General features: G+C 44.3%; 1 protein-coding gene across 1 annotated transcript; it reads right to left on the bottom strand.

Annotated features, from left to right (window-relative positions):
• Window positions 1–6058: 6058 nt before the first annotated feature.
• On the bottom strand, window positions 6059–7692 carry sox2 (SRY-box transcription factor 2). Its single transcript, XM_066659253.1, has one exon. The coding sequence runs from the start codon at window positions 7213–7215 to the stop codon at window positions 6175–6177; it is 1041 nt and encodes a 346-aa protein (XP_066515350.1). The 5' UTR covers window positions 7216–7692; the 3' UTR covers window positions 6059–6174.
• Window positions 7693–8319: the final 627 nt, after the last annotated feature.

Below are 8319 nucleotides of genomic sequence, written 5' to 3'. Positions count from 1 at the left end.
TACACCATCTTTATCCTCATCCTCACCATCCTCATCCTCACCATCCTTATCCTCATCCTCATCCTCACCATCTTAGTCCTCACCATCCTCATCATTCTCATCCTCATCCTCACCATCCTCACCATTCTCTTCTTCATCCTCACCACCGTTATCCCCATCCCCACCACCCTCATCCTCATCCTCACCATGTGTGCTATGTGTCTGACTAAGTCCCAGTAAAATTAGATCCACCTTAAAAGTCTTATGAACTCCTTAAAACAGCCTTAATTTCAGCTCATTGAGGCTGGCAGCGTGTGGCCCCAGTGTGTGTGTGTGTGTGTGTGTGTGTCTTTCCCTGCACCTGCACTGGATCAGCAGCCATTCACCCACTCACTCTCTCTCTCTCTCTCTCTCTCTCTCTCTCTCTCTCTCTCTCTCACACACACACACACACACACACACACACACACACTCTTAGTCCACGTACAATACTGCAGCCCCTACAGACCACTTACAACCCACCCCCCACCCCAGTCACCCACTAACGAGCCCCAATCTCCCCCTCAAAACTACCCTCAATCGGCCCCCAATCCAGCTACAAACTGCCCCAATCTACCCCCCTAACCCCCCCCCCCCCACCTCACAAACCACGGACAGAAAACTCATAACTCCTGAGGTCATTAGCCTACTTTCTCCAACTGGATCCCCTTCATTTCCTTCATTCCTTCACAACAACAACAACAACAACAGCACTTTCACCAACAGCGCGGCTACACAGAGAGGGGCGGGGCTACTGAAGGGGGGGGGGGGGTCTAGGTATTTTATAAATTAAAATTAAAATAATAACAAAATAATATAAATGTATTAACAGATATCAATCAAAGCTGTTCTCTGATTTTTAATAATATCCTCCACAACAGCGTCACATCACCACCACCAGGAAAAATAATAATAATAATTCATTGTTTTTAAAAAGTGCCACACACTGGGTTCTCTGGGCCACAGCGGAACCAGGAAGCCCCTGTTTTTAAAGGTTCTCCTCTGGTGTGGGACTAATAACCTTCACTTTAAAGTAAAATCATCACATTCCTCTGAAGCACACCCAGGTTTTTACATTTCTTTAAGGAACTAGATACAGAGGGGGTTCTGCAAAGACACAAAGCGAAGAACCGTTCTAGAAGAGTGTGGTTTGAGAGCGTAATCAGTGTCTGGACTTTAGTTCTGGAGTTTCCTGTTGTGTGAGAGTGTAAACACAGGTCTGAAACAAGCCAAAGCTCCACTCTCCATTTTCCCCCGGCCCTCGGTGTGTGCAGAGTGATCTGACCATAATAACAATAATAATAATAATAATAATAATAATAATAATAACAATAGTATTAATGTGGACACACCTCTGTTTTCTAAACGTGTTGCACTCAAACCTAAGCTTCGTGAAAGCCTCGAGCCAAAGAGGAAACTAATGCACTGCCCTTATCAAATTCCTCCAAAAACTCTCAATAGCACCCACACACACACACACACACACACACACACACACACACACACACACACACACCTACAGACACCACCCTTTATTCCCCTGCAACAATTTCTCCAATTTCCCACTAATGAGCCGAGTCTAAAGAGACACTGGAGCAAGGAATTAAAGCCAAGGTTTGAGCGCTCACCACCTGTTGCTTCTTCTTCTGATGGTCCTCCAACACACCCTCGGCGCCAGGGCTCCTTCACCCGGCTCTATTTCTCTACAAACACACGGGAACAGCACCGTCATGGTAATAACGTGGTAATAACATAGTAATAGATGTGTAATGTGTGTTTAAGGTTGTGTTATAGCGCCAGAGAGAATGTCACGTCACCGGACGGTATCTGGAGAGTGTGGAGATGTGGAAATAAAAGGAAGGATGGGTTTTTCTTTAGCGCTGAATTCGGAGGTAAATAAACACGTTTGGGGTTTTTTATTTTCTACCGGAAATAAAATAAACAAAGCATAAAAATTGGAAATGGTATTTAGACTGAGAGTGTGTCACGCTCCTAAGTGTTGCCTCCCTCAGAATCACTGCACCGCGCTGTGTATCAATAATAAACAACTAACAACGTCAGACAAAAAACAAAAGTGTAGAACTGATTAAGGTTATCGTTAGCGTTAGCATTCCCTCACTCTCGCGCTAATCCTCCATCCCCCCGCGCTATCAGCGGCCCGTTCGCGCGCGCTGCTGTTGAATAATGAATTGAACCAGTGCTCTCTGACCCTTGGAGAGTCCAGCAGGGACCCGTTTGTAGGAATAATACTCCGCAATGAGCCCTCGTCAAATATTCATTTAGCTGTTAATGTGAGCTGCTCTCCCCTGAGGGCCGCCGGGAAACAGCCGCTGGCCACAGCAAACACACACAGCAACAGGAAACTGCAGCCGCCAGGCGCGGGAAAACCACAGAACGCAAAAATCTAACGAAAATCATTAACGAATAAAAAGAAATAAATATTTAATTAGCTGCCGTTCCTTCACGCACCTCGCTTCGGACTTTTCTCGTTGACTTTCTTTCCCTGGACACAGCTCCCTTTGCGCATGAGCAAAAATGTACACAGAATTAACACACTTCTGACTGCAGTTTGTTTTTTGTTTGTGAAATTAAATCTAAACGAAAAACATAAAAGATAAAACGGTAGACTTTCAATAAAAATGTCAAGGGTTTGAACGACGTAAATATTGTGGGGAAAAAAAGTAATAAGAAGAAGTTTAAATAAAAAATACGTTTTCTTCAAACACAAATATAAACGTATTAAAATTTAAAAAATGTAAAGTTTGAAAGAAGTTGTAAAACAACTACAAACAAATAAACGTTTTTTAAAGATTATAAAAACGTAAAAAAATTACAATAATGCAACATTTTCATACGAAAAAATAATCACAATGAATCATATAAATTTTTAGATTTGTAAACGTTTAACGTCACTCACAGGTGAATGAAAGGTGTTGCAGGTGACGACCAGGTGTTTCCCCTCAGCTTTCAGGCACGTGCTCTGCAAAACAACAATCTGATTAAATCCTAAAATCACATTCACTTCTTTTATCAGATCTGAGATTCTTGGATGGAGTTCAGAAAGTTCTTCATTTCTGTGAATCTCGCTTTTTAAACCAGCGCTGAACTCGTCACAACAAAGAAATACGTTCAACCTCGTTTTAACGTGTTTGAGTCTTGTTTTTAACGTTTAATCGTGTTGACAAACTGATCCGTGGCGTGAAAACAGTGGGAGAATCGTGATTAGAAATGAAGGCGTAGTAAAAAATTTAGGCGTGACGTCACAATTGTATGTTGTAAATTGGACTGTGACAAAAATATATTTTTTTCTGGATTGAATTTTGGACCTGAATGTATTCTTTTAAAAGGCTTTAAATTCAATTTAGTAGATTCACGTCTTTCTTTTCCACGTTGATGCGTTTTTAATAACTTTTTTAAAGCGAAATAAATTAAATAAAGTAATTAAACGGTAATAAATAAAGTCCGTTTTATAATAAATCGCGCTCAAAACAATGTTGTTAATAAACACACGTCTACCTGGTTGTTCTCCACCATCCTGTACCCGGTGATGTTCAGCCTCAGCGCGGCGCGGAATTACACACGTCACAACCCCGAGAAAACCTAAAATTACGGAAATATAAAAACATAGAAAAAGATATTAAGCCTCCGTTTAATGCCCAAGCAGACATTAATGTTTATACAAAGCTTACACACACACACACACACACACATACACAGCTGCTTTGCTTATAAGAGCTTAAGAAGGATTTTCCAAAATACTCACTGTCAAAGAGCCGCACTTCGCCCTCATCGCATTAAAAAACGCAGAGCGCGGGGCAGGACTTTTGTTTTGTTATTATGAAATATGTACTAAATGCTGCAATTAATTCAATCATCAGGAATGTTGTGAGTGGAAGGACGAGGAAAGCAAATCAAACAGAAAATCAATCAAAGCCAGAAACGATTTCAAATATTCCAAATTTCCAAAATTTATTCATTTCAAACTGCATATTGAAAAAAACTCAGCTGGAACTGTAAGTGTTATGGTGCTATTAGTTCAGATATATATATGTACATGGAGAGTGTTGGCATCTGCGAACAGGCCACATTTTAAAATACAACTACGAACAAAAAAATAAAATAAAATAAAAAGAAATGAAATCGTTTTTTAAGATAAAAACTTAAAATATCACAGTCAATTTACATAAAATTTACAAAACCATGAGAAAAATAGAGAACACAAACTTCATCTCTGTGACAGATGGAGGGCTGGAGTCTGAACAGAAAACAGAAAAGAGAAACCAACAAAGACCGTTTCTAGCGTTTTGCATTTGCGTTTTTTTAGCGTTTAAATGAAAATGGTTTTGTTTTCTTTGTTTAGTGTTTTTTTTCCCCTCAAAGAACAAGCGTCGGCCCGCGGCCTCGGGCCTTTCAGAGTTTGGAGTCTCTTCAAAGCAGGATTAACTCTTTTATTTTCCATAGAAAAATGTCACTTTTTCGTGTAGTTTACAAACATTACAGCTGATTGTTATGTGTCTTTGATAAATACTGTACAAAAAAGTCGATTGCAATAAAAAAACATTTTCTGATTGGTCCTCCCCTCCCTCCCGCGCGGGTTCTACGTCAAAAACAAAAACAAAAACAAAAATCCCACACAAAAGATTTGTTTGTGTTTTTTTTCTGTTGTTTCTACCGTTCCTTCTTCCTTTAACTGAAAGTAAACATGGGGTTTGTGTTCTGTGTTCTTTCCCGGATCCTGTACATTTTTCCCTCACCCCCAAGAAAACAAAATCAAAATCTGTACAAAAATAAAAATAAGTATAATCATTATAATAATTATAATAACAATAGTGATAATAATAATAATAATAATAATAATAATAATATTACAGTCGTAAGCAAAGGCCTGAGCACTGGTAAAATTCACACATTTGATTTTGTTGAATTTCTGAAAATATTAAACCTCATCTACAGGGAACTTTGTGTTGTTTGTTTATTTATTCATTTATTAATTCGTTTATTTATTTGCCGAGTTTGGTGTTTCAAAAAACGAAAAAAGACACAATAAATTACAATATCTAATATATATAACGTGTCTTTAACTTTCCCTCAGGCCACATTTCACGCTTTGGGTTTTCTTCCCCAAATAAACAACACCCGAGCACGCGCACTTTATTTTTTCTCTCATTTAGAAATTCAACAAAAACGCGTCAGAATTTTACCACAATCCCGCGTTTTAATTTAAATAGGAAATAAATCTGGGCTCGCTTTAAAACCTCGGAGATTTAATGAAGGTGTGAACAGAACCACAAATTAAAAGTCTACATTTCTAAGCACTTTTCTGGAAGCTGAACATTTTGAGGCGACCAGCTTTTCTTATTTAATGATTTTTACACTGACTCCATAATACAATTCACCATCAGCATCAGCATCGTCACAATAATAAAAGTCTCTCTGTAAAAGCACGGGGGGTTAGTTTTAAAGGCAGGAGGAAAGTTGGTCGCCTCCAGGTGCTGAGTTCTGACGGAAACACAAACAGAACTGAGACCCCTCCGCTTCCAGACGCAGGGAAACTCCGGGTCGCCTTGAATTGTTTGGAAATGAGCGTCGAACCGTGGGTTAACAGATCCACGCTCTCACGCTCAAAAGGCAACCGGACTTCCCTCGGTTTTCAGAGTGAGACCGGAGCTGGTGTTGGACCGAGAGGAAGGCGGGGAGAAGTTTGTAACTCGGACGTTTTTTAAAAAAGAAGAATAAAAAACAGTTACATTTTAATTTGATTGAGAAATTATTGGAAATTGTTTGCGTTTAAAATTTAAATTTGTTTTCACTGCAAAGAAACACAGGGCTGCCGTTATTAATTTCTAATAACCTCCAATATTAATAATAATTATAATAATAATAACACAGAGAAAGTCCGATTCTGTTTTCTTACAATTTTAACTTTTTAAAAAACAAATTTAAAAAAAACGAAGCAATGAAGTTTCACGTTTTTCCACTAAACCCGAGCCAGCGCTTCTGCATACGACTGTAATAATAATAATAATAATAATAATAATAACAAACAACAGCAGTGGTCCAGTCCCAGGTTGTTGTTGTTGTTTGTCTCCTTTTTTTTTTTTTTATGTTTTCCAGTGTCGTTTTTCGCGTCTCCGCGCGAGTGTCCACGTGCGGGCTTCACATGTGCGTTAAGGGCATGCTCGCGCCGTGCACAGGCGCGCTGTGGTAGTGCTGGGACAGGTGCAGTCTGCTCTGCGCGTGCTCGTGCGCCTCGGCCGCCGGCAGGTACATGCTGATCATGTCCCTCAGGTCCGCGCTCTGGCACTGCGGCGGCGGCGGCTGCGTCTGCGCGTGCGCCTGCGTCTGCGGCGGCTGCGTCTGAGTCTGAGCGCCGCTCGAGCTCACCACGGCGGCCGGGGGGCTGGCGCTGGCCTCGGCCTTGACGCCCGAGCCCATGGCGCCGTGCAGGGACATGGCGCCCTGCTGCTGCGAGAAGGGCACGCCGCCGCCGTACGCGTGCGAGCCGTTCATGTACGTCTGCGCGCCGGCCATGCTGCCGTACTGCAGCGCGCTCATGTCGTAGCGGTGCGCCGTGGCCGCCGCGCTCTGCATCTGCATGGGCGCGTTGAGGCCGGCGTGCTGCGCGTAGCTCAGCTGCTCCTGCATCATGCCGTAGCCGTTGCTCCAGCCGTTCATGTGCGCGTAGCCGTCCATCCTCTGGTTCATGCCGGAGCCCACGCCGACGCCCACCCCCACGCCGGAGCCCACACCGACCCCGACGCCGACTCCAGAGCCCACGCCCGGCGCCAGGAGCCCCCCGGGCAACGCGTACTTGTCCTTCTTCATCAGCGTCTTCGTCTTCCGGCGCGGGCGGTACTTGTAATCCGGGTGCTCCTTCATGTGCAGGGCGCGCAGCCGCTTGGCCTCGTCGATGAACGGGCGCTTCTCGGACTCGGAGAGCAGCTTCCACTCGGCCCCGAGCCTCTTGCTGATCTCGGAGTTGTGCATCTTGGGGTTCTCCTGGGCCATCTTCCGCCGCTGGCCGCGGGACCACACCATGAAGGCGTTCATGGGTCTCTTGACGCGCTCGGGGCTGCTCTTCTGGCTGCCGGTGTTGGTCCCGCCGCCGCCGCCGCTGGTGGGGGTGTTGTTGTTGCCGCCCGCGCCCTGCTGGTGAGGCGCCGGGGGCTTGAGCTCGGTCTCCATCATGCTATACATGGATCACGAGCTGGGTGAGAAAAGTTCAGCCGGAGAAACGAAGACAGGAGCCGAGGAGAAACTTCGGAGCCGCTCGGAAACTCTCGGAGAAACTCGGCCAGAAAACAAAAGCAACGAGGAAAACAAAAGAAAAAGAAAAACAAAACAAAAAACAAAAAACAAAAAAAAAAAAAAAACTACACACAAGGCAAGTCCAAAAGCGCGGCGCCGTTTCTGCGCGCTCCCGGTGCACGTCCCCGCGTCAAGCCCAAGCCCCTTCAAGCGCGCGCAGGCTTGAGTTCTGAGTTTCTGTGCACTTTCTCCTCTCCGTCCTCTCTCTCTCTCTCTCTGTCTGTCTGTGTGTCTCTCTCTCTCTCTGTCTCTCCCCCTCTGTCTCTCTCTCTCTCTCTCTCTCTCTGCAGCCGCACACTTCTCCTCCTCCGAAGCCCACCACCAGAAGAAGAAGAAGAGGGAGAAGAAGAAGAGGGAGAGGGGGAAAAAAGACGAGTGTTGTGGCCCAAACCAAAAAAAAAAAAAACTCCGGGCTGAGTTCTCCCCCCAAAAAAAAGTCCGCTGCCCCCTCTTCCCGCGCGCAGCGCTGACAAGTCCAGATACTTTTGCTACAAGTTAATAGACAAGCGTTCACGTGGAGGGACTGTCAGCCAATATAAAGCCTCTCGCACCTGACCAATCACAGCGCGGGCCTGGGTGGCTTCATTAGCATGAAGGGGGCGGGGCCACGGGAGGCCGGAGTGGTTTCCCAGCAGAGTTTCAGTCTCTTTCTGTCTGTTTGAGGTTGTTTTTTTATTATTTTTTACAAACACACACACTTCTAATTTCTTTTACACACTCATTCAACACGTTACAGCTGTAAATATTCAGATGTTAGAAGACTGCAGCATCTGGGAAACAGCTGGAACAGTGTGTGATGTTATTTCAAGCCGAACACACAACCCCCAGCTGCACCACTGCTGTATTACACTGTCCCTGTGGATGTTGTTGTTGTTGTTGTTGTTGTTGTTGTCCTCTAACCTCATCAACCCTGGCTCTGCTCTCTCTCTCAGACCCTGAACCCTCCCTCCATTAACCCCTGCCTTTACCTCAGTCCCTCACTGAAAGTCCAGG

This window comes from Hoplias malabaricus, unplaced genomic scaffold (assembly GCF_029633855.1).
Source record: "Hoplias malabaricus isolate fHopMal1 unplaced genomic scaffold, fHopMal1.hap1 scaffold_116, whole genome shotgun sequence".
Lineage (NCBI taxonomy): Eukaryota > Metazoa > Chordata > Actinopteri > Characiformes > Erythrinidae > Hoplias > Hoplias malabaricus.
This window is presented reverse-complemented; position numbering and strand designations above follow the sequence as displayed.

What these genes read in the sequence shown, in the direction of transcription:
- sox2 (XM_066659253.1), bottom strand. Translation starts at nt 7,215, where the DNA reads ATGTATAGCATGATGGAGACCGAGCTCAAGCCCCCGGCGCCTCACCAG.